The 26,510-nt window shown below is 46.9% G+C and overlaps 1 protein-coding gene across 1 annotated transcript in view; it reads right to left on the bottom strand.

The window, feature by feature from the left end:
* Nucleotides 1-5,568: 5,568 nt before the first annotated feature.
* Nucleotides 5,569-26,510, bottom strand: part of AHCYL2 (adenosylhomocysteinase like 2) — a 148,413-nt gene continuing 127,471 nt past the window's right edge. The window contains exons 8-17 of the mRNA XM_061638017.1: nucleotides 25,699-25,815; nucleotides 23,383-23,446; nucleotides 20,742-20,830; nucleotides 18,656-18,726; nucleotides 18,301-18,395; nucleotides 15,426-15,524; nucleotides 14,880-14,948; nucleotides 12,546-12,624; nucleotides 11,661-11,781; nucleotides 5,569-10,882 (exon numbers count right to left, since the gene is read on the bottom strand). Of these exons, the coding sequence (XP_061494001.1) occupies nucleotides 10,876-10,882; nucleotides 11,661-11,781; nucleotides 12,546-12,624; nucleotides 14,880-14,948; nucleotides 15,426-15,524; nucleotides 18,301-18,395; nucleotides 18,656-18,726; nucleotides 20,742-20,830; nucleotides 23,383-23,446; nucleotides 25,699-25,815 (811 nt within the window). The 3' untranslated portion in view covers nucleotides 5,569-10,875. The remainder of the gene's footprint in view (nucleotides 10,883-11,660; nucleotides 11,782-12,545; nucleotides 12,625-14,879; nucleotides 14,949-15,425; nucleotides 15,525-18,300; nucleotides 18,396-18,655; nucleotides 18,727-20,741; nucleotides 20,831-23,382; nucleotides 23,447-25,698; nucleotides 25,816-26,510) is intronic.

The following is a 26,510-nucleotide window of genomic DNA, read 5'->3' as shown; positions in this document are numbered from 1 at the left end:
TTTATCCCATTTTAATGTACGTCGCCTAGAGTGGCTATCTGCCAGATAGGCGACACACAAATTAAATATTATTATTATTATTATTATTAATCTAGATAGGGCATCCAGCTCTTGTTAGATGTTCTGGAGCCAATCCAAAGCGGAAAAGGAGCAACAGTCTGATCAGGCCTCCTTCCATGACCGTGTTCTTTCCCAGAGAGAAGCTTGCCTCCCTTTGTGAGTTGTGATATTATGCTCTCTCAAGAGCAACAAGGCCCAGGCTTTCTTAGTTCTTTCATTGGAGAGGAACCCAAACTCAGTGGCAGATCACCTGCATGGCATGCAGAAGAGTCAAGGTCCAATCTATTTGTATTATGTATGTATTTGTATTGTGGCTTTATTGTATATTTTTATAATATTTGCTGTTGTTTTGTCTTCTGTACACAGCTTAGAGAAGCCATCGAAGTTGGTGACCGTTACTGCCTCCTGTGGGAATAAATCCCATAGCCTAACTATGTGTTGACTTTTGCAACATGTTTCTCTGGTGTCAGGTAACAGCATGTGAGCCTAAGTCCTCGACTGCGTCAGGAGGGCAGCCCAGAAGATATTCCCCCACCTTCCGTGAGCTGAGTTTGCCCTTCAGAGCTGGAGTGATAAGAGCCCACCCTGGAGCCCTTGATAAGAGGCTACAGGAGCAGAGGACACAAAGGAAGTGGCCTCGTCCTTCTCTTGGGCAATGAGCTGGAAGGCGCCTGCTGTTTGCGCGGCTAAAGGTACAAGCAGATAAACCAAATCTGTGGGTGGGTCTTTATCCAAAGGCCTCGAGAGTCAAGATGGTTTAGGATCTGTATCCGCATCCAAGGAGACCTCCTGTTTTTTCCAGTGAAGAGCCACCATGCGGTGGTCCCAATACCAGTCACAACAGAGCTCACTGGGTGGTTTGCGGCAAGTCACTCTCTCCCACCCTGACCTACCACAGAGGGGTGTTGTCATGAAGATGAAGGCATGAACACCACCCAAAAATTGCTTGGGTGAACGCTGGGATACCATTGTGGTAAATCAATAAATCAATCTATTTTTTTTACCTATCTTAGGACCAGTAGACCACATAAAACAGGGCTGGGGAACTTTTTCCAGCCTGAGGGCCACATTCCCTCATACACAACTTTCTGGGGGCCATGCGTAGCAAGCTACAGTCCAGCCAAGCAAAAGTCAGAAGTTTCTACATGTACACCTCTCCATTCAGGCAAGCAAAAGGCATTATTACAGGTTCACAGACACTTTCCACCCCAGCAAAAACACTTGAGGAGGGGGTGGGGCAGGACCAGTGAAGGGGGTGGCCAGGTAAGAGGAGTGTGGCCACGGGAAAGTCTCAAGGACCAGGCAGAGAGGACTGGAAAGCCAGATTTGGCTCCCAAGCCGGAGGTTCCTCACCCCTAATCAGGGGTGTAGTTGTCCAGGGTCTTGGGGCCTCTTAGTCCCCCTACTTTTTTGGAAGCAGGGTCCCAGCAGGGTCTCTATGTCTCCTACAAACTAATCAGTGTGAAAAGGGAAGTGTGTTAGTCACTGAGAAGAGTCTTCTAACATGCTTCCTTGACCTTTCCTGCTGATTGGACCTGATCAGGGTGAAAGGTGAGCCAGCCACTAAGAAGACTCTTTTCAGTAGCTAACACCCCCTCTTTCATGCTGATTGGCTCCTAGAAACATCTGTTGTTATGGGAGACGGCATTAGCAAGGTTCTCATTCTTGGCCCCGGAGGAGCAAAAAAGGGTGTATGTGGCTGTGACTGTCATGAAGGGACGCTGCATGTCTGCATTTGCCACTACACTGCTGCCCCTCATATGAAACCTGAGAGCCAACAACTATACAGTACAGATCCTTGGGATTTTTCAGGCAGAAGCCTTAAGCAGAGATGACAGAGGTTGATGGGGGGTAGGGGAAGCTCCAACATGAAAAATGTGCATGCTGCTATCGACTTCCAGCCTCTTCAGTTGTGAAACCACACAAGCACTGCTTGCCGCATTGAGCAAACCTCAGCTGGCCTCCCCTTGCTGAATTATTCAAATCCCCTCCATTACTTACTCAGTTAAGTGGGTTGAAGAGAGAGATGAGCTGATACTAATTATTAAAATGTTGCTGACTACAAGGATATGTTAAAACCAAGCCCCTCCTGCTGTTCTTAAGCCAGCCCTGCCCCTTTAAGAACTGCAGATGGAGGTCATGCAAGTTTCTCAAGCCGTAACACATTAAGGTGATGCCACTAATCAGGGGTGCAGAACTGGTCCCCCCCTCCCAAGATATCACTGGACAACAGCTCCCATCATCGCTGACCACTGGCCACGTTGGGAGTCCAACAATATCTGGAGGGCCACCCAATTCCCCCACCCCAGCCATTAAGCCTCTATCATCCTTGAATTCCCATTAGCAATGTTACAAAATTCCTGTGCAGCAGTTTTCAATGGGGATAAGCTTGCAGGAACCCTTTTTTCAAGTCAACTTGTTCACAGAGAAAAGAAGCCTGAAAGTCTTTGCACAATTAAGCTGTTTCACCAAGCAGTTTTGGAAGGGGAAGAAGGAATCCTAACTCAACAAATAGCCAAAACATTTCCCACTTCACCAAGGACACCTGTCAGCTTGGCTAGGAAAAGTCTGAGGGTAGATTTACATTATGTACAGGCTGACTGGTCTGCTGAAAGGACCCTGGAGTCTCTTGAGCACTGTGAAAAGTATAAAGCGAAGAGGACTCTCTCTGGAGAGACGAAGGCACAAACCAGGATGTCATTCCAGGCTATGACTCCCTGATGTACGACTGTTGTGCGTTTGTCTTGCTTTCAAGCATTTGCTATGGCAAGTTAATGGCATACAGTCTGCATATGTGATGGAATTGTTTTCAAGATGTTTTAAAGGTTTTTTAAAAAAATACATGCAGTAAGTAGACCATTCATCCCCCATCTGGTACCCCCTAGATGTTTTGGACTACAATCCCCATCAACCACCACCACCACCTGCAGCCTAGAAGGCTGCAGTTCATCTGCTGTATGAAGAGGCAGAACTCCCAACGGGAAGCTCAAGAAAGAGTGGTGGTCAACCCTGGACCAACCAGCCGCCCATCCCGAGATAACCACCCACGGTAGACCTTGTGTGCACAAGCATAGACTGGGGGTCAAGTCCCACAAAAATGTGCCAAAGGAATAGTACCAGACGACTCTAGCAAGGGGGCCATTCCTCAAGTTCTTTCATGTCACCAACTAATGAATGAGAAGCCAAGTGCCAATTCGTCCAGTCCCACTTGCACTAAAGAATGACATTCCTCTCCCCCCATCCCCACGCAGGCATCCCAGTGTGGATTCAGGATCAAAGGTGGTTGTAGGGTCTGATTCTGTAGTTGTTCTGCAAGAAATCAACGCATGCACCTTGCTGCTTCCTTCCTTTCTCATCAAATTGCCTCGGGTTCTGGAATTTTTCATCTTTATAACTTTGTGTATAAAGAGATTTACTGTCTCATAGAATCAGTGTCACAGGTCATCTAACCCAATCTCCTGCTGCTACAGTGTCCCAGATACACAGCTATCCAGCTTCTGGTTTGCGTTTTTAAACCCTTGTTAACAAAAGGCTTCTACCACCAGTTCTAAGGCAGTCTCCATTGTTGAACGGCTTGTTCCATAACGAAGGTCTTCCAACCACTTAGCCAAACTTGTTTTTTCTTGTTAATTGGGACCCATTGGTTTGTGTCCTCCCCTCTAGGGGAACAGAAAACAATTTCCCCCCATGATCTATGTGGCAACCCTTCAAATGTATTATTCATTATCGTACAATAGGGCCCTGCTCATACAGCAAGTTCCGTTCCGGATGGCCGCCATAAAGCGAAATCCGCCGTAAAGTGGAACGCATTGACTAACGTCTAAAATGGCACCTGATGCCCAAAAACACCATAAAAGTGGAACAAGCGCCATAGGAGCGGGGCCTTTCTGCAATTGACAAGCACTTTATCGGTGGAACACTACAAAGCGGAGCGCCGCAAAGCAGGGCCCTACTGTATTGCCTTTCAGTTAGGGCTGTGGAGTCGTGGAGTCGGGAGCAATTTTGAGTGGAGTCGGAGTTGGTAGAAATGTACCGACTTCGACTTCAAAATAAATTTTGATTGACAAATTTTTTAAAATAGAAATTCACAATGTCAAAGAAGCTTCCCACGAAGTCAGCTGTAGTTGAGCGTTTCACCATAACTCAGGATGGAAAACATTTTGTGTGTCAGTGTATGACACAGGACCCAGATGAAGACAAATGCTGTGATGCCAAGATCAGCGCATATTCAGGCAGCGATAAAAATGCTCCTACGAGAGCTTCCAATTTAAAAAGACATTTACAGCCCTTTCCATGGCTGTGGCGTCAGAATCAATTTTGGGTGGAGTCGGAGTCGGACAGTAGAAAAATAGAGGCGTCGGAGTCGAAGGTTTGGCATACCAACTCCGCAGCCCTGCTTCCAGTTGTCTCTTCTCAAAGCCAAATGTACCTATCTCCTTCCGTCCACACCCACTATTTGCACGTGGCAGAAACCACTGAAGACATTTTTGTCCTGACAGGCCTTGCCAGAGCTGGATGAATAGGTCTCTGCCACGGGTGTCTGTACTGCTTTGACGTTTCATCTGCTGTTGTCTTCAATGTTGCTTTTAACTGTTTCTATTGTGTTTTGAGAAGTGCGTATGAGAGGCAATTAATAAATAAATTCACCACCACCGCACCTTCTCACAGGATTTGGTCTCCATGTCATCCACCATCTCTGCTGCCCTCCTCAAGACACAGTCCAGTTTGTCAATGTCTTTCTTAAACTGCAGTGCCCAGAATTGGACACAGAACTTTGTCTGGCTAAAGAAGAATACACAACCGTTCTTGGACAGGTCACTCTTACATTTGTCCTCGGTGGGGAACTGAGGCAGAGCATCGCATCCAAGGGCATGAAGCAAAGGCCATTCTTGGCTTTACACTTCCCCACTTACTTTTGCAAAGCTCGCACAGAGAAGCTCAGAGGCAGCAGAAGGGACACCCTTGGGTATAAGGCATATGACTCTTGAGAAGTTCAGAGGAGCTTTGCAAGATGAAGAGTCCCCTATTTGCATCAGATCCTCTCCAAAAGTAGCACAAAGCACTGCATCTCACAGCTGATTTTCTGGTTGCCTCTCTATGTGTATTTTCAACTTCCCAAACAGGGATATTTAATGCCTGATGTTTTAAAAAGCGTGAGGGGAGCTATGGTGGAAGAGAAACCCCAATGCGAAGTGACAGCAACATCTCAGTTCTTCCCCAACCCCAGAGACATCTCAATTTAGGGAACTCATTTGACTTCAGAATGAGACTCTCATATTCCTTTTAATATACAGAAATGCTCCCACAAGCTACTCCACCGTCAAAGATGGTGGAGCTTCCAGGCAGCTCTTAGTACACAAAACTCGGATTCTCTTTCCATCTGGAGAAGAGCAGTCTCCTGTGGTTTGGCCATCAGAGTTTGAGGCCTCAGCCATTTTTGCCTCAATCCAGGTATGCCAAAGGGATCCGATCTAAAAGCTCACTCATTAAAAACTTTCCAAAGACTAATTTGGATTTTTACAATATTTTATTTATATTTTTGAGATTACAGAGTCCTTATTGCTGATCTAATACAATCACTCAGACATTAATATTTAAAACATCCTTCTGAAAATATTATAATCTCTTAAGTTTTTTTTAAGCTTCCTTATTGGAGAATTATGACATGATTTTTGTTTCCTGATTTCAAATATTCGGATCACAATTCATTGTTTTTTCCTTATGCAGGTTTTTTGTTGGTTTTTTGCTGGTGTCTCCTATCTGTCTTCTTTAATAGTCTTTAAAACGTTACGTTAGAAAATAAAACATTTATTACACTGTTTAAATTTAGAGATGATCACAGAATATGGCGATTCCAGATTGATTAGGAAAAGCTGAGCAAGCAAAATAGCTTACAGATAAAAAATAAGCAGAACACAGAGAAAAATTTTAAAATTAGTGGAGATAAAAGTCTTTCTGTGGGACATTTTTGCTTCCCCAGCCCGCCACGTCAAAGATAAAAATGATTTGTACAAACAAATTTACAAATGAGTACAGCACCATCACACGCTCTAGCTAGTGACAGACACTGAATAGGTGACCCCCCCTTCCCTGCACACACACTCTCCCCACTACACCCTCCCTTCGGGTTGCACACTTTTAGGGTCACATGGGTGGAATGGTTGTCTCTTGCCTGGAGGAGGGGATTAGATGCTGCTTCGCTATACCCAGAGGAATCTTCCCCTCCAGGAAATTAAGTGATGGGGATTACAGGATAACTTTCCTCCACAAAATCAAAACAAAGCAACAAGAATGCTGGCTCAACCGGCATGTCAGCCCAACCACCCTGCTTGCTCTCTCTTGCCCTCTTTCCTCCCTTACAGGAAAAGCCACCCCCCACAGAACACGGATATGCTCTCTTGTTCCTGCTCTGAGTGCAGACTACAAGGGCTAGCGGCTGTCTACCTGCAAATGAAGAGCCCACCCTCCCCAAGGCTGCAAGTAGCTCATCTGCCTAAAAATAATCAGCTGAAGTCCAGGATGGAGCACAGGTGTGGGGAACCTTTGGCCCTCCAGATGTTTCTGAACTACAACGCCCATCATCCCTGGCCATACTTGGTGGGACTGATGGACGTTGTAGTTCAGCAACGTGTGGAGGGCCAAAGGTTCCCCACTCCTGTAGCATTTCCTAATCTTGAGAACACGCTTCCCAGCAACTGGCCAGATGCATAGACTGACACTAGATAGGCCCGGGCAAAGCACGCCCCCCTTTAAAAAAACAAACCCGTACAAGAGGTGGTAAGTCACCTGATGCTAGGAGCTTGAACACAGCCCTGGGGCTCTCGCTCCAAATATCACCTTCCTCCACTATTCCACATCTGACTAAGTCCTGCTTAAGAAGGTTCCTTTCAAAGACACATGCAAGCTTGTACAAGTCACAGGGCTCAGAACGTCACCTGAAGCAGAGGTGGGGAACCTATGGCACTCCACACATTGTTGGACTCAGTCCAGTGCTCATCAGCCAGTTGGGGAGGATGGGAGTCGGTAGTTCAACCACATCTGGAAGTTCACAGATTCCCTAACCCAGAGGGAGGATGTATGTGTGTTGCCTACGTATGATTCATGCTGCAACTTCCCTGATCCTAGAGAGGGTAGTGGAGAGAATACGTTTAAAATACGACTGCATTTGTATCTTTCCTCCAAGCTGCCAGCTGCTTACGAGGGTGCTCCTGTGTCTTTTAAAAGTAATTATGAGAAGTGACTCTTGCTCCTTGGAAGTCAGCGGGCTGGCAAGGAAGGGGCAGATGAGAATTCTGTCACACCAGTGGGAGAAGCACATCCATGGGCAAGAGGATGGCGAGAAGCCTGCCACAAGGAGGAATAGCTGCATGCATTACTAGGCTCTTAACAAATCCGCTCTGGAGGTTTCGGGAAACCCTGCAAAGACTGAGGAAGCGCGGGGTGATTGTTCCATCATGCAAAGAGAAATCCTTGCACTGGCAGAACGATTACCGTAGTGCTACATTGAATGCAACCCCTGATCCCTACTCGGTAGCCTACAGGCTGCATCATGGGTCTTGGATATATGCACAGCATCCTAAAGAAGTATGGTAAGCTGAGATGGGGAGAGGGGCTGTGGACCAACCACAGGACCATTTGTCTGCCTTATGACTGTACCCGTATTTCTTGTAGGTAGGGTCAACACGGCTAGATCTAAGTTAGAGGACAAGACAAACCTGACCAGACTAAGCCAAGGAACTGAGCTTTTTGGGGTGGCAGACAAAGATGATACTGAGCTTCATGCAGTCAAGATATTCCAAAGTCCATATGGGCAGTCAGCTCAGAATTACAGGTCAGGGGTGTGGTGGGTAGTACATTCACATGGCACTTTTCCTCTCCAAAGGGTCTGCTTCCTTACAGCAGGGCAAAGGAATCTGTTCTTCCACTATTTTTTATTCTGGAAGTGGATGCAGCCTCCAGTGCACAAATGTGAGGTGTGGCCCGAACTCTGAGTTGAATCCTGAATATTTCCTGCCACTTAAGCTGCACTCCCACCCACTCCCAGTGTCTGGGGTCTTACAGATATCAAATGCATGGCAGTGTCTCTTCAAGTACCCAAGCATGACATACACAAGACAGACTCCAGGGTGAAGTCAAGCAGCTGCAAAGTATACACAGAGAAGCAAAAGAATCAAAATAATGACTTTAAAAAAAAGAAAGAAAAAGTTAACAAACCCTGTTTGTATTTAAAACAGCAAAACTGCTCAACAGCTTCTTCCAACATAGTTCACAATTGGCATTACAAACCACAAAACCAAGCTTCAGATTTGCAAAAGATGGCGGAGCATCGCACAGCCAGACTCTTCACTCAGGTACCTCCAGAAACATCGCAGCCCGACTAACTCCATGCTACTGAAAGCATGAAGGACACTCTGAGGCTAGCAGCCACCTCAGGCTGCAATGAGTCCTGACGTGGGTCACTGTTTGAATCCCACTTTCTCTTTTCTTCCCCCGCAGGCAAAAGCTTAAGCCTTAAACTAACACAAGCTTTGCCCTTTGCACTGCCCCACCCTTTCCTCCTCCATCAGAAGATCCTTTCGCTTTCTATTTTCAAACTATTTCCTAATGGGAAATTTATTCCACTATTGCTCCAGCACATTTGACAGCAGATCAAATGAACAAGGTAAGCTTTTCAAAGCAAAAGATAAACAATCCCTGAATCCAGGTTCCTCGTGATCCTATCTGAATATGGGATCACACCCTCTTTTCTGGTAAAAGGAATAAAATTCATTAAGGTAGGTATAAACATGACAGGTGCAATTTAAAAAATAGTAATTTGAGGCTGCAATGCCAGATGGTAAGTACAGGATATTTGCAAAAATTAAAACCAGCATAGAGGGACACAAAAGTAAGACCAATGGGTGTACTGGTCTGGATGCAACCTAAGGTTGCCTGCCTACATCTGAGGACATCAGGGGAGCCTGGCTGCTGGATCAGCCCAAAGGGGGCCCACCTAGTCCAGCATCCTCTTTCCACAGTGGCCAACCAGATGCCCCTGTGGGAAGTCTGCAAGCAGGGTCAGGCGTGCCTCAGGACACTGCAATGCTTGGGGGACTCCAATGAAAAGGCAATGTCAGGGCTAGTCCCACAAAAAGGTTCACTCAGAGGGCGGCTTTGCCCCTCTACTTTTTATGATCTTGTATACAATGCTGCCCCTCCATTGTGAATGTCCTTTTGAGCTACTGCCTGACAACAACTCTTGCCAAATATTCAAATGCTGGAATGGTTGCTTTCTCTTGAGCAGCCAAGTGGAGGTGCGTGGACAAGACTACACTGGAGAGATGAGGACACTGGTTCTTCCAAGCCCCCTCACAACAACGGCACGCTCTGCAGCCAGCCACGCAGCAACAACATGCTGTGTTTTGGTGGGGCTCAGGATCAGGACACAGCAGGATCAAATCCTGCACCCAGCACTTTTAAAATGGATGGGACATCCGCAAGCCCAAGGCAGGCCGAGACACACCCATTTCCATGCACCGTGCGCAGGAAAGGTTTCTGCTGGCTCAGGCCCACTATCGTCAACAAATTCCAAATGATCAAAGAACATCCCTCGTTTAATTCATTAGCAGAACCTGCTCTGTTCTTGTGAATAGATCAAAAGTAGATTGAGTCACTTTGGGAGTTTGGGCAAATGGCGTTTGTAAGCGTCCAAAGCACCTGCCCCAAACGACCGCCCAGCCAACCAGGGGAGACTTGGAAGTTTCCTAGGACCAAATGCAGGTGCGTCTCAAAACTATTCTCAGCAAGGACTACAATCCCTTGGCACAGAGAGAAGGATCATGAGACAAGAGTCCTCGCAAACAGTTTTGTCATCGTTTCGCTGCACTGCTCTGTAGCGACACATGAACTGTCAGTTTATGGTAAGCACCAATGGCCAAAACAAGTTGCTTGGTTGCTTATCATCATGATGAGGGCGTTATGCCCCGGTACCAGACATCCTGCAAGAACATGGCTTTGGTAAGCATGGAAAAGAATGGGGCTCATCCTAACTTGCATATAAACCCTGCAAGACTATTGCAGAAGCGCAACAATGATCTTACGCAAAAACAGAGTCTACTCCCCAGATCCCAGTAAGGGGTAGGTGGGTGGGGGACAGCATTTGTCTGGCCTGCTCCCCAAAAGTTTCCCCCTTGCACAAGCAGCTAAATTAAGAACAAGGTTTCTTGCAATGAGGTTGAAACTGTTTTAGCAGCATTTGGAGCAACAACACATTCGTGTGGCTTCCATTTTAAAGCGGCAGCTCCTAATTTCCCTGCAAACCTGCAGCCACTTTCCCAACTGCCATGGCTTAAAAAGACAAGAGAGGCAAAGGAAGCCAAGAGTGATCAGGTGCCCTTGATCCGTACTCTCACACCCACCCAAATTTGGCTGGTTTCTTCATCAACCCCCAGGTTAATCTGTACATTTGGATGAGACATAACAGTGGTAACAGACTGCTTGAAGCTGACATAATCTGCAGTAAAATTCATTTGGCCAGACAATCTCTCTCCTTCCCCACCCCCACCTACCATTTTCACCCCACCCCCACCCACCCCCAAAAACCAAAGTCCATCATCTCACAGTCCCATGGCAGTTTAAAAAACACCATTGGCAGAGGCCGCATTTACAGTATTCTAGTTTAATAAATAAATAACCTAACACACTGTGTACTACGGGGAGCAAGCCTGGCTCTAACTTCAGAAGCTTGTACTGGTTCGTCCTGTACAGTAGCCGACGGAGAGGTGGCTGTCCTGGATTCTTGTTCCTCCTCTTCCTTCCAGCTACGGTCACAGGAAATTAATACCTATTCAAAAATCACAAAACAACTGGATGAATCAAACGTATCCACTTTTTCCTCTCCTTCAAGAAACATTTACGGGGTAGGAGGGAAAGGGGTCACATGCAATGATTCCAAAATTTGCCCTCATTACATTTGAGCTCTTCTCTCATCGCTAATCCCTGCTGCATGCTCAACCAGAATGCATACCTTCAGCTGAGTGTAGAAGGTTTTTCCATGGAGACAAGTGAATTTCATTTCATTCAATTAAACTGTGCTGGTAAGCTATGATAAATTCTGGGTAGTGGCAAGTCGCTGTGAAGCCCATCAAGTTCCAGTTGCGAGCCTCTTGGGACAATCTTCCAACCCCCATGCTTACCCCAAGCTAAGTGATGACTTCGGCAGGCTCTGAGTTTGATCAAGTAGAATCTGCTGCTTTTACAATTTGGTTACACTTTTGCAGCTGTGGAATCTGTGGTTCAGTGGAACTAGTTCTGTTTGCTTCATGCCACTAAGTGACTGCAAACCTCCTTGAGCTGCTAGGAATCAAGAGCCTGTCATCTTCAGCTGAAATGTCTGATTTAACGGAGAATCCGGGTTGTGCTCACACCAAGATGAGCTGGACAAACGTGAAAGCCTCATTGTACCTATTTTGCCTCCTCTTACCGCAAATTCACTCAGTTGAGTCACTATCTAGCTTACAGCCCAACCAGACTCTGAAACAGCTCCCAGTTTGCCAGTATATGGGGCATTGTGTGGACAAGGTGGCCTGCCATTTTTGTTTACTCTAACAAAAGGGAAGTACCTGTAGTAGTTTGGTTTGAAAGGACCGTTTTTATTTAGCCCCAAGTATTTTGCTTGCTCATCTGAAAGCTCTGTCAGGTGTGCATCGAATGTTGGGAGATGAAGACTTGCCACGTACTCATCTGAAATGGAAAAAGGAATGGCACTGAATTAGCTGCAGGAAGCTCCTGAACCTCCCACAATGCTACTGGACGGGATGGAAACACGACGTTCAGCAGCAACAAAACACAAGACTCAAGACTGCCTCAGTGGTTACCAGCCACTATCAGAAAAGCAACATCTATGTTGAGAGACAACGGACCCCTCACTGCTGGACTGCTGGGATTATGAACAAAGAAATATCCCGAGGACTGGCTGACCGGCAGGCAGCTCAGGGCTGAGACCTTTCAGATGTTGCTGGATCCCAGCTCCCATCAGCCCCAGCCAGCATGACCAAGGGCCACAAATGATGAGAGCTGTAGGCCACAGGCTCCCTGTCCCTGACCTAGAGAAACCATTAGTTTGGCTAAGTGGAGGTATCCTCTGTTCTTTTACAGATCAATCTCTAAGGGGCTGCAGACGTCCTTCCCTGGGCTGGACTCAAAGGATCCTTGCCTTGCAAGACTGGGCCAGAAGGGGCGAAGACTCTAAGAGAAGAGAGGTTTGTAGTATTTGTCGCTGGGCAAAAAAGGGCAGGCAAAGCTACCAGCCTTCAGCTTTCAGAGGACTGCTCCGTGCAGCCCAGCATGGAGGCAGCAAGGTGATCTCCAACACTGCTTCCCCCAGAGCCTTGGGGATATGGCGGCAGGGAATAAGCCCTAATGCTAACCTCCCTCCTGCACGAAGAAGCTAAGCACAGGAGTACCTTGCTCTGCCCATAAGGAAGGTGGGGGTGGCCAAGGCTTACCCATTTTTTTAGGCAGCAGGTAGACGTCCTGCTTGTAGCGTCCTTCTGGGGCGTTGTAGAGCTCTATCAAAGCCAGAGCCTGGAAACCAATGAAAAGGGAGCCTCGTCATGCTGGGTCAACCCATGCACAAATCCAGCTATCTACTGGAAACACCGAGCAGCAAGGGTGTTGTTTAAATGGAACTGGAACTGGAAGGGAGCAGAAGGCCACCAAGTCCAGGACTCTGTCCCACAGCAGAACCTTTTGCAGATCAGCCCCAACCTCTGTCCCCTCCTGATCCCTCCCCACATCCCCTAAGACACGCACACGCACTGAAGAACAGGGGCCAGAGAAGGAAATCACTTCTCAAAAGCCAGCCAAATCACAGGCTAAAACTAGCTGGCAACCCCATCTGTTAGATTCAGTAGCCGTTGTTTTCCCGAGGGGAAAAAGTCCCATGCTAACTCCAGATGCAGGGATTAGGTAAACATACTGAATGTTCATGCCCTGGTAACTTCTAGACTGGATTACTGTAATGCACTCTACGTAGGGCTGCCCTTGAAGACAGTTCGGAAACTTCAGCTGGTGCAAAACGCGGCAGCCAGGCTATTGACGAGGACCAATCGGTCTGCGCATGTAACACCTGTCCTGGCCCGTTTGCACTGGCTACCTATTTGTTTCCGAGCCAGATTCAAGGTGCTGGTTTTGACCTATAAAGCCTTACACGGTGTGGGACCACAGTACCTTGTGGAACGCCTCTCCCGCTATGAACCTACCCGTTCACTTCATTCAGTATCTAAGGCCCTCCTCCGGGTACCATCTCACCAGGATGCCCGGAGGATTGTTACCAGATCTAGGGCCTTTTCTGTAGTGGCCCCCGAATTGTGGAACAGCTTACCTGAAGAGATACGCCTAGCGCCTACGGTGCTTTCTTTTAGGCGCCAGGTTAAGACCTGGCTGTACTCCCAGGCTTTTTAATGTTTTTAATGTTAATGTTTATGTCTACGCTTTATTTTAATATTGTTGTTGATATATGTGATTGATTTTATTATAATATTGTATTTTTAATCTGTTTTGTACACCGCCCAGAGAGCTATTAGCTATGGGCGGTCTAAAAATGAAACAAATAAAAATAAAATAAAAAAAATGTGAAGGGAAATCCAGCCACTGATTCTCTACGCCAGGGAATTTTACTTAGTCGCAGATGATACTGAGTGGAGCAGATCTGTAACTATAGGAGCCCTTAGAATCATAGAATAGTAGAGTTGGAATGGGCCTACAAGGCCATTGAGTCCAACCCCATGCTCAATGCAGGAATCCAAATCAAAGCATTCCTGAAAGATGGCTGTCCAGCTGCCTCTTGAATGCCTCCAGTGTCGGAGAGCCCACCACCTCTCTAGGTAATTGGTTCCACTGTTGCATGGCTCTAAAAGTTAGGAAGTTTTTCCTGATGTCCAGTCAAAATCTGGCTTCCTGCAACTTGAGCCCGTTATTCCGTGTCCTGCACTCTGGGACGATCGAGAAGAGATCCTGGCCCTCCTCTATGTGACAACCTTTCATGTACTTGAAGAGTGCTATCCTATCTCCCCTCAGTCTTCTCCAGGCTAAACATGCCCAGTTCTTTCAGTCTCTCCTCATAGGGCTTTGTTTCCAGTCCCCTGATCATCTTTGGCCTTGACAGCCCAGAAGGGGCGTGTGTGTGCGTGTGTGGAGTGTAGGTATTTCAAAATGTTGGCTGTGCGGAAGGCAAGAATCCCTTACTGCTCGCAATGGCCACAAATGGGGAATAGCAACAAAATTCCTGAAGAATTCCTACAAAGTCCTAGCACTGTGAATTTAGTTTTCAGCTACTGAAAGCTTAAGACAAAGATGGGGAACCTGTGGCTCTCCAGAAGTTGTTGAACTACAACTCCCATCATCCGTGATCATTGGCTGTGCTGGCTTGGGCTGATTGGAGTTGGAGTTCAACAACTTCTAGAGGGCCACAGGTTTCCCACCCCTGGTTTAAGGAAAACTCTAGCTGCAAAGATGGAGGGTGCACAATAAGTAAAGGGAAATTCTGACCAATAGATATTGAATCAGAAGCTTCCTAGCAGTGCTGGCTTCAGGATCTTATGAGACCCTCAAGCAAGGTAACTTCAGTGCTCCTTCCCTTAAACAGTGAGAGCTGAGGTGTGCAAAACACAAACCTGTTTGTGCTGCCTTTCTGGATAACGTGTGCACAGTGAGAACGGAACCCCTTGGTGCAAATCCTCAACCGCAACATTATGACAAACAGCTGAAATAAATGGCCTCTCCTCTGATCCAGGAAGGCAAAGTCAGTTTCTTGACTATCTCCTCCAAATCCCTCTCACCTGTGTTGTTGCTGTGATCGACAGTACAAAGGTTGGAACTGTGGAACAGCTCAGGTTCAACAGGCGCCCCTGAAAGACAAACATGTTCCCGCATTCAACACGGGCTCCTCCACTGGCAGATCCCCTTGATCTGCAGGGTGCACCAGTAATTCAGCTCCACTGTCAAGAAGCAAGAGGAGGAGGAGGAGAATTTAGTTAGCTCAGTCTTTGACTCAGCCAGGATGTGAGCTCTCTGGAGAAGCATCTATACGATCAGCACTGGGTAGCAACGCACTGGAGCCACACTGGCCAACATGAAGGAGGAGAGCATCTTCTGAATTACAGGCACAGCCCCCCTCCCCACAGCTCGTACCACCTACCCATCTCTGTATATTATACCCCCAACTTCACTGGCCTGGTACCCTGCAGGTGTTTTGGACTACAAGTCCCATTAGCCCCAGAAAGCATATGTGACTTGTAGTTGAAAACATCTGGAGCGCACCAGGGTGAAAAGGCTATTCTACCCTGTCTGGAAGGCCCTCCTTGGTCCCACAGCTGCTCACGTACCTCTGCCAGCAGCACTATCCTCTTCCCGTCAGGCCAAATTACATGGTCTACCTGAGACCTCACCCTCTCCCATGTCAGCTCCGGAGTACGCAAGCTTGCCTGAAGGAAAGAATTGGAGAGGTGGAAAGCAGAAAGGACCTTCAGATTCTGTTCCTGCAGAAATATTCATTGCATGAAGTAACTGGCTGGCAGCTGAGTGAGGTTTAATGTCCGGGGTGGGGGGAAGAGATACCACAGGATGATGCTAATGTTACACCTTTCCAAGATGCACATAAAGAAACTGAGACCTGGGGAGTGGAGGGCATCACACCTCACACTTTGGCAGCTCTCACAAATTCAGCCTTCCAGAAGATAGGAATTAAGAAATGTTTTGCTTAATCAGACCATGAGTCCATCCTAGCACCTCATTCCCCACAGTCACCAGCCACATGCCTCTGGGCACCCAGCATGCTGAGCTCGAAGGCGACTGCTCTCGCATCCACAGTTTGCCTCCCATAAACTGGCACTGCCTCTGACCATGGAGGTTCCATTTCACTATCACAGACATTAGCTGTGGACAGATCTCTCTTCCATCTCTGCTAATTTATCTAATCTCCCTTTTAAAGCTATCACCACATCTAGTGGCAAGGGATTCTGAAAAATAATAGTCTCCTTTAGTCTGTCTGCCCTGAAACTCCCACCACTCAGCTTAATTGGATGACCTGGGTTCTAAGCCTTGAGAGAAGGGGGGAGAACCTCTCTATCGACTTTCTCCATCTGATGCATAACTTTTTAAGCTTCTGTCATGGCCCCTCCCTTAGTCACTTTCCTCTAAAGAACATAAATAAATGATTTGGGTAAATTAATTGTGATTTACTATTTAAGGACGTTGCATCTAGTGTAATGCACTGTGTATTGATTACTGAAATTATTCTAAGGTTGTTTTATTTTTTAAATTACCCCAACAGTTCTGTTATATCTAGAGTATATCTACTGTGAACCCACTTTGAGTGCAGAAACAGTTTACTATAAATAAACTTGACTTGACATGGCCGGGGGGAAGCGGGGCCGGCAGTGAAAAAACAGCCCAGGAAAGAGGCATTTATGAATACAAAACCAGCAGTTGCAGAGGCCTGTGCAAATCCAGTCCCCTGATGGCAAAGAGATGAGACTTGGCAGAAAGAGCACATCCAGTAAAGTCCAGCCCACTTATAGCTCAGGGATTGCCTGGGGCAGTAACATTTTGGGAAGCAACAATTAAAAAACGTGATCCAAATATACACCTGAGCAACCTCTACAAGGGGATGTGGATTGCAGCCACTTGGGACAATAAAATGTGGCAGGGACAAACGTGGCAGGAGAATGTCAGCTGCAGTCCCATTCTCTAAATTAAAGAGACACTTGGGCATATCCTGACTTTAAAAAGGACAATGACCAAACCGGGAGCCTTGCTGGAGGAAGACTACAGGAGGACTCGGGTTACCCAGCTCCTTCGCTGACATTGCCAGAGGGAGGTCTGGTCCAAAGGAAGCTCTGTAAAACAATGTGCTGTTTACCAGCTGCTCATTGCAGGGGTTGCTTAGCAGCTAAACACAAGCTGGCACTCCAGCGGATGTCCTAATGGATGAGTGAGCAAGCTCCACAGCTTATCTCTTTCCCCCCCAAAAAAACTTGGGCAAGGCTGATGCTTGCCTGGTTGCAAAATGAACAAACGTCAGCCTTCCCTATTGTGCTGCTTTGGGACGCCAGAAGGGAAAAAGCTATCCAGCACTCTCATCTGCCTCTACTGGGTGAGAGGATGGGTGGGGAGAGCACTTGACGAGAGGCTGGAGCAGCATGGAGAAGCGTCAGCTAAACGACACTTTCGGAAAGAGTCACTGCTTCATTTTCTGAGTTACTCACTCCTCCCCCCCCCCAACCCTAGCCTGTATTAGGCTCATTCAAATTTCAGGAACACAGGAAGCCGCCTTCTCCCAAGTCAGACCACTGGCCCATCCAGGGCAGTATCGTCTACACTGACTCGCAGCGGCTCTCCAGAGTTTCGGGCAGGCGTCTGTCCCTGCCCTGCATGAAGATGTGGGGGACTGAAACTGGGACCTTCTGCATGCAAGGCAGATGCTCTGCCACCTAGCCACGGCCCTTCACCAATATATATATCGATATGTATTCTTTATTACACCACTCGAGCATAGCGGTCAGAGCAGCCTTCCCCAACCTAGTGCCCCTCAGATGTTGTGGGACTCCAGCTCTTATCAGCACCAAGCACAACATGGCCAATTGTCGGGGAGATGAGAATTCTAGTCCAGCAACAACCATCCAGAAGGAACCAGGCTGGGGAAGACTGAGTTACAATGTCAGTCCGAGACCAGGAGACCTGGATTCAATTCCACACACAGCCATGAAGCTCACTACCTCCAGCCAGTCACTCTGTCTCAGCCTAGCATACCTCACAGGGCAGTTAAGGTAGGTGAAATCTGCTACTTTCAGCTCCTTGGACGAAGGGCAGAATGCAAATGTAATAAAAACAGGCACATAGCTCTGCCCATAATTAAGCCAACCTAACAATTTTCCAGCTCAGAAGACAAGATGTCCCCGGGAGGAGAATGCAGAAACAGAGTTTCTTTAGATCAGACCACAGCTATCTGGTAATATCTACAGGAAGGATGACAAATATCCAGGCTTCACAGAGCTCTGTTTCCCATAGAAGAGCAGTTCTGGCACTTCCCTGTGTTTGGATCTAGCTCTGCTAGCGAAGACCCAGAACTCTCCTACACTTCCCATAATGCACTGCATCACAGGTGGAGTGGGGAGGACTACCCATAAACCCCGTTCACTAGTGACTGTCCAGTTACCATATCAATTTCAGTATCCCGTACCACCAGTATCCAGTTCTTACCACATCAATTTCAGTGTTGGAATGCCCCATGTTACAAACAATGCAACTGTTCTTCATTCTGTCAAGATGTTCTCTGGTCACTACATTTTTGTTACCTATGAGAGAGAGGGAGAGGGAGGGAGAGAGAGAAATCAAGAATTACAGTAACGAATGCTTACTGTACACTCATCCCCCACTTTGTAACAAGGAGAACAATTCACTGGGAAGTTTTCTTGCACAAACCCAAGTTGAAACAGAAAGAGTTGGGCCCAATCCACCCACCCAGATATGGCCGACTATGGATTCCCTGCGACCGCTCCCTTAGCAAGGTTGCAGAGTTTTACAACTAAGACCCACTGCAGTGCAACGGGTGTACCTGTGCAGGTGATAACAATGTCGACTTGCCGAATCACTTCGTTGAGTTTCACAAGACGGAAGCCATCCATGCTGTGAGAAATAAGCAAACAGACCCCTAACATCTGAAGTCCGGCAGAAAACCCCCCACATACACCTAACAGCCTCTCGGTGAAGCTTGGCTACCAGCATTACCCCATTAATGGGAATTGCCAAAGCACCCCACTGTGGGAGCTGAATCACAGGGACAGACCTGCCTGCTGGGTTGAGCTGCTTGGCTTGTGGGTCTCCTGCATTCCTGAGGGAAGGAGGACGGCTTCCCTATCAGAATGAGATGTATTAAACAGAGCTAAGAAATATGCTATTGGGGGAAACCAGGATGGTGCCAGTCTGGCTGACTGAGAGCCAGGCCCACAGTAACCACACTGCTGTCGAAACCTAAGGAGATGAAAAAGCACTTGACAAAGTAGGGCACTTTGGGTCCTGGTGAATATGGCTGATAAAACAGGGATTTGCAGGTCTGAGGGCAAAATGAGCAAGCTTGAAACTGGCCTGTCATGTCTTGGCAGCTGCCTTGAAGGACACTTCAGGGTCCAGTCTGCATTGTACCGAGTATAACCCTGCCCCCTTGTGCCAAGGTCTCTAGCATCCTGGGCAGTCCAAAGGCACTGGCCACTAGAGCCCTATCTGCAGGCAAAACAATGGCTGGCACATGCACTGAGCATCTTCCAACACCATACAACACTGGTGTTGAAACCACGCTAGTGCAGGGGAATGCTCCGCCCCCACCTCCTACAGCTCCTGTGCTGCTGATTTAAGCGTCCATAATAAGAGTTACACTATGGAAAATGATTTGCTATTGCATTAGCTTTTGTAGGCAACAGCCTAATTCATCAGGCATGTGAAGCTGACTGACGAAGGTGGTGGTTCTACATATACCAACTCGGGGCATGAGAAATGCTAGAATGGAGTGGAGAATCTTTTGCAGTCTGAGGTGTGCATTCTCTCAGGGGCCTCAGGCCAGTGGTGGTGGTGGTTGCAAAGTGAGGCAAGACTGGAGGCAACCGTGGGAGGAACAACTGATGTGACTCTATACAGTGGACTACATTCAATGAGAGGTTTCTGTGCAAACCCCATGCACGCATCTCTCTGTCTTCCACCCAGGCAAGGAAGAGTCATTAGTATTGTTCATCAACGCATTCAAGCCAGACAAAAGCACTTGAGGAGCGTGCGGAGCAGGCCCAGTGAGAAGAGGATGTGGCCTGGTCAGAGTCACAAGGACCAGACAGAGAGGCCTGGAGGGCCACATTCAGGCCCCGGGGTCTGAGATTCCCCATCTCTGCACTAGGGGGATAAACCAGGGGTAGGTCTACACCATACGTTTAAAGCACATCCAAAACACGCAACGTCCCCCAAAGAACCATTGGAACTGTAGTCTGTAAAGGGTGCTGCAAATCTGTAACTTTACGAGGGGATAAACCACAGTCCTCGGGATTCTTTGGGTGAAGTGGTGTGCTTTAAATGTGCACTGGATGTGCTTTCAACGTATGGTGTGGATCTGCCGCAAATTAACAAGGTGACCCCTCAAGAGAACAACAATGCAAAATCCCCCACTCATCCTGATCCAGTAGAGCTGCTCTGGTTTTCTTAACAAATCTACCTGCATTTCTCTAGGATTTAAATAAGGAGTCTGGCTGGTTCTCTGCCTCCAAATATGATTGTTGCCCTTTTTCTTTTTGTTCATGCTTTGCTCTGTAAACTAATTAAATGATGTATTGCACTGATGCTAGGCAGCCCAGCTATCAGGACATGGGGGCTGGCATTTCCCATTATCTTTAGAATTTACCAACTCCCTCAAAAGTGGAAAACTTTAGCTGCCTTCTAACAGCTTCACCATCTCCAATTCACTGGGAGCCAAAGTGGCTCTCTTGACTTCCCCCCCACCCTGCCCACACCTCCAAATTGTGCTGGCAATTGAAAGCAGACCCACGGCTGACAACAGGAGGGACACATGGGGCACAGTATAGCAAGAATCAAATCCAGAGCAAAGCCCATTCACAGCGTGACTGAAGACAGTCCCTCTTTCCTTAAGGTGCCTCAGTTCTTACCAGGCTTGTAGGGCACAAATGGGGTCAATCTCTGTGACGTACACTATGGAGCCCATGGCTTTCAGCGCAGCACAGCAGCCCTTACCAACCTGCAGCAGGAGAGCAGAATGTAAGGCAAGAGATGCAGTGGACTCAAGGGCTTAAGAGCTGGGCAAAGAAGCAGCGCGGCATTCTCAGTCCCGATGCAGAAGATGTCTGGATGCAGAGGAGGGCCAAACAAAATCTTTGCAGTGTATTGATCCAACAGCACCAAGCGGGGGCATGGGGAAGGGTGGTGTAAGCATACTGTAACCAGACACTAGGCCCAAGTAGGGATTCCTGCACTGAGCAGGGGGCTGGACTTGATGGCCTTACAGGCCCCTTCCAACTCTATTCTATGATTCTATCCACAAGCAACAGTGGAGAATACTTCTGTCCAAAAGAGAGGAAAGCCCAGGAGTGTCTAGGTACAATCCCAACACAAGATTCCCAATATGAGAGGTTCAAAAAGGCAAGATGTTTTTCTGCACAAGAGGTAAAAACTATTCAATGTTGGGCATTTTATTTCATGTAGAACCCTGGTCCCTCAATTCCTACAGTGTGGCATACTAAGATAATGTGCATGGCGGTATTTGTGCATGGGGACTGCAGGAAAGGAGTGGCCCTTGAGTTATGTATATTCAGTGAACCCGAAGCCTGCATACAAGGAGGTACTGTGGCTTACATGCTAGGCATGGAAGAAACCCTGCATATCTTTTTTTTCCCTTTTAAGATCACTGAAAGATCCTGTGGAGACTTGCCAACTCATTGTGTGCAACACTGCTCTTTCATAACCAATTCTACCCAAGAATAACTGGACAGTATTAGCATTTTGATCTCCTGTCTTATCCCACCTCCCATCCAGCCCACAGAGAATATAAAGGTTTGGCTGACTTGAAGACTCTTGCCCATGCAACAGTACACGGTCTTAATGAGCCACCTTCTGCTCTCAGAGATCAAAAGCCCACACCAAACCACCTGATGCTTGCTCTGTGATGGCCTCAAAATGCATTCACACTTTCCCAAGCCAGTCCTGCATCCTAATTCCCTTGTCCAGAATGGCTGCAATTTTGAATATTTATTTACCAACGTTCCCGACGAAGAAAAACAAATGAAGTACTTAAAACACTTGAATAAAGAATACAACAGCAGCAAATTAAAAACAGCAGTAAGATAAAGTTTGCCATCACCATTGAGGCATCATCAAATGTCCTGTGGAAAAAAGAGGCCGTTTCTATGCTTCTAAAAAACTACGGGACCTGTTCTGATTATACTCTGTTTGGAGAGGGGAATTCCACAGTACAATATCTGAAGAGATTATTTAAGTTCTCACTCCTGAGGAGGCTTTGCTAAGATGGGCCACAAAGTACATTGGATTGGCTAGCGTTAGTCATGCTTAGTTTAAAGCAGCTCAACTATTTCAGTATATTTTCGGCAGCATCACCAATAGGCTGCCAGCAGTTAATTCGGCCAGATAGGCGACTTAGAAATAAAATTTTATTATTATTATTATTATTATCGCTATTTAAGTAAGCAGTTGGAAACCAAGCATGCAAGCTCCATTGATGAGAGATGCTCAAGGGTGCTTCTGTGCCTCATTCATGTCAATTGAGCTTGCACAGGAAACAGTCCCATTGGACTGAACACAAGAGTCAACAGCAAACTTTCCACTGATTCACACAAGGTGGCACGGGGGTACAATAAATTTTAAGGTCTTGTTATTTACATATAAAGCCTTAAACAACTCTGGGCCAGAACACTTGAAAGACCAACTTCCCTCCATTGCCCTGTAAGGGCATTAAGATCAACAAAAGGAACTTGGTTAATCTTGCCATGGCCTAATGATGATTGGCTTGTGGTGGTGCGGAGGTGAGTTATGGAATCCAGTCCCTGCTGAAATACAGGAGGCCCCATCTCTACTGGGATTCTGCTGACTTCTGAAGACGCAACTGTTTACACAGGCTTTTCCTTGCTCTCTCAGCCCAAGTCTTATGTTTTAATTACTATGTTGTATTAATGGGACTGTTTTACTGTATATCCTAAGAGATAGCAAAATGACAGGGAAGAGAAAGCAGTTTCCATGGCAGCTTTCTGCATCATATACTGCTATGCAATTATTTTTTTTTAAATAGAGACGACCCACTGGAAGAACCCACAAGAGAACCTGACACACCCTATCCAATAAAAGTGTGAAATTAATGCAGCTTGCAAGGCTTCTCCTGGCATTGACTGAAATTGCTGTGCGCTGCAGGTTACAAGGGAGACGAAAGGAGGCGGCGTTGGGGGAGAGCTCCATGTAGCACCAGCATTTCTGAATGGGTGCACTATGGAGTTCAGAGTGAATGCTCCTCCAAACCCTTTCACAAATCCATACCCAGAAGCGCCCTTAGATATCCAAAGGGAAGTCATAGAGAAATCATTCCTAGAACTGTAGGAGGGGGAAATACGCTGCCCATCATGCGCACACGCGCGCACACACCCTTCAGATGGAGTTTGTTCCAAGGGGGGAAATGTATTTACTTATTTAAAATATTTATATACAACTTAACTATTTGCATTTCTAATCGCTGTACATAAATAAAAACAAGAGAGGAATAAAATCATTAAAATGTTCAAGTCTTACCTCTCCATAGCCACAGACTACCACTTGTTTTCCTCCAAACATCATATCAGTTGTCCTTTTAAGGCTGAGGAAAAATGAGATAATTGCAGCAGTTAATCTTGAGGAATTCCTCACGTACAGAATGTCAGGCTGAAGGTGGTACAGACGTTGGATTTCTAAATAACAGCCATTGTGTGTATTCCTTTACCCTGATTTAATGTCAGTGGCATAGACTAGACACTTTACAAAACAAAGAGCAGCACAGTTCTTGCCAGGGGGACTTACAATCTATGGACAGCACGTGTAGGCTGCAGCACATCCTGCGATAGCCCTACGTGCACAATTGCTGCATGTTATCCAAACGTGGGGCTCCTGCAAATTCTTACATGGGAGAGCGTGTTGCACAGGTGTTTTGGAACATAAAAAATAATCCTGTAGTGGGGGGGGGGGGGAGGTCAAAATCCTGCTTGTGTCCCTCAAGCCTCTTAATGGTTTTCCCCTAATACCCCAACCTTTGTTTGTATGTCCTGCTGAGACAGCCACAGAGGGAGCAAGGCACAAAACAAGCCATTTCCAGGTGAAGCCATGTTGTTATGCACATGGAAACACTTTCCCTCTTGACATATCCTCCCTGCTTGGCATCTCTGCAACTGTGCCCTACATTGTACTCTATTTTCAACAGGAAAGTAAAATAGGTTAGCATGTAGGGAGCGTGCAACCTCTATTTTCCACTGAATGTAGACTACAGTCTCAAGGGATCGGACTGCAATTCTGCTCCAGTTTCTTGAGGCCCATTTCACAAGGCCTGAGCTTGCTACTTAGCTGATTTAAATATTTTAACCATTTCCATACCACACTGCAGCCAAAAAGAGCTGATGAGAAATTTCCCGTTGCACCCCAGCATATTTGTATCAACACAACAAAGAATTAGAAGGTGGTGATTTATCTTGCATTTTTACAAATGGGGAAATCAAGAGAAGGATAGAGACCGGGAGCATGGCACCCTTTCACAGCAACATTTTCCAAAGTGCCCACTATGGCCTTGTGCTCACTGGGGGTGGTCAGCCTGTGCCCGAGGTGCACCACTTCAGAGTGCAGGTGAAGGTTCACATATGAAGGACCGTTCAGTCATGTGACTCCCCCATACCTGCACTCTGAAGTGGTACATCCTGAGGCACACGCTTATCCATCCTCAGTGAGAATTAAGCCTACCCATGTCTTACAGCAAATATCACTGTTACCAACATGGAGAGAGATGTCTAAACAGGCTGGGACATGCACTAGGAAACCGTGACTCGTTGCAGCTCCTCTTCAAACACTGAGATGGCTGTACACAATGTCCAGCAGTCCTGGGCAATGCCCAGACAGACAGACAGACCGGCCTAAAGATGCCCAATGAAGTTCACAGCTAAAAGAAGATTCTGAACTTCAAAGCCGTCAGCCACAGGGCCACACGGACTCCCCCTGGATCACAGGCACCAACTGCCCTCTCGCTTCTGAGCCTGCGTAGAGCAGTGCTGGGAGAGGAAAATGTGGGCTTCGGGCAACCATACTAGATACATTTCAAGGGATTAATTGACTCATGCTCAGCTGACTGGAGGAAGACAACAGGACAGCAAGGCAGATGCCATTTTTTTGCTTCACAGAATGGCCGGGGTGAGGGAGAAAGGGATAAAATCTACACTCACTAATTTTCTTGCTGTTATCAACTTGGGTGAACACAGTAACATAAGAGATGGAAAAGACATGTCATCATGTAATGAAAGATTCAACCCACCAGGCTACTGAGTGGTGACTGCAATTACTGAGTCAGCAACATGGTGGTTTGAAATCACCCTTTGTCCACTGAGTTCAGGTCCTAAAGGGCAGCTTACTCCTGAAGCTACCACAGGCACCATGGTGAGCTTGTGACACTTTAGAGTGGGGAAGTTTCTCTACATGGTCCCTGTTCCTGGCCATTCTTTCAGTCAAGTGTTCTTGTGACTATGTTCCCACATGGCTGGATTTGCAGTTAACATCCACTGGGCCCTTTTTCAAAGCAAAACAAAACACTGTATGCAGAATTAATTACCCAAGACCACCCCCACACCCCACACCCCCCCGCAAGACTATGCGGTCTGGATACACGGGAAGGGCATTCACAGGAAAGCTTCAGGCTAGGAAGATGGAGAGTCGTCACACTGGCTTTTTTCCTGCCATAAAGATGAGAACATGAGACAATTGCCTCCACCAGTTGAGCATAGTCACACCTTTGCATCACCTTCTCCCTAGACCCTTAGTAAGAGTGGGAAGACCTCATTCTCCTCTCAGTTTTCATTCAAGCAGCAAGATACATACCCATCTAAAATGGATTCTCGGCAGCAATAAAGGTTGTCAAACTTCTGCTTGGTGACGGAGTCGTTGACATTCATAGCTGGGACACAGAGCTTCCCTGCCTTTGATAGCTGGTACAATCTAAGGCGAGAGAAAGAAGGAAGGGGAAATGGCCAAAGGTATCCTCCAATTTCTCTGGATGCTCTCCAGTCTTCCATGATGGTACACGGTCGCCTGGCCAGCACAGGGGACTTCCAGATGAGAGGTTATTGCGGAATCTGTGCTACTTATGCCTCCCAATTTTTTTTCAAGGTCCACAGAATGTTGTCATCAAACTGCCAGCTTATGCTTTTTTAAAAAAAATGTATATCTGCAGTCACTGCTGGTGTGAAAGCTTGTTAGCACCTATGTGTGTTGGGTGGATTGTCATGTGTGTGGTGATGTTCTGGTGGGAGGTCTATTATTGCCACACCCCTCCTTTTCCTTGCTCCTCACCTCAGCACAACCCAGGTGCCTATTTCCACTGACTGCCACATGCCAAAGGCATGTCCAGTTGGGAGCAGAAGACACTGTCTGAAAAATCTTTGTACAGGAATAGGTGAGGAATTACCTGAGAGACTGTCATTGCTGTACATACAGCAGGCTTTTTTTAAAAAAAAATTAACACAATTTTTAATTGCACACACAAAAAATTGATATTGCCAAGCAAGCACACCCACACCCCACAAAAACTTCTATTTTGCCCAAAATTGGCTGGAAAAGGTTGGTAACATTTGCTCTTGCACTCTTGAGCACTTCCTGGGATTTTGTTTTAAAGGTGTGTGTGCACAAGTACC

This window comes from Rhineura floridana, chromosome 8 (assembly GCF_030035675.1).
Source record: "Rhineura floridana isolate rRhiFlo1 chromosome 8, rRhiFlo1.hap2, whole genome shotgun sequence".
Taxonomy (NCBI): domain Eukaryota; kingdom Metazoa; phylum Chordata; class Lepidosauria; order Squamata; family Rhineuridae; genus Rhineura; species Rhineura floridana.
The sequence above is the reverse complement of the archived record's forward strand: the minus strand, read 5'-3'. Positions and strand labels throughout refer to the sequence as shown.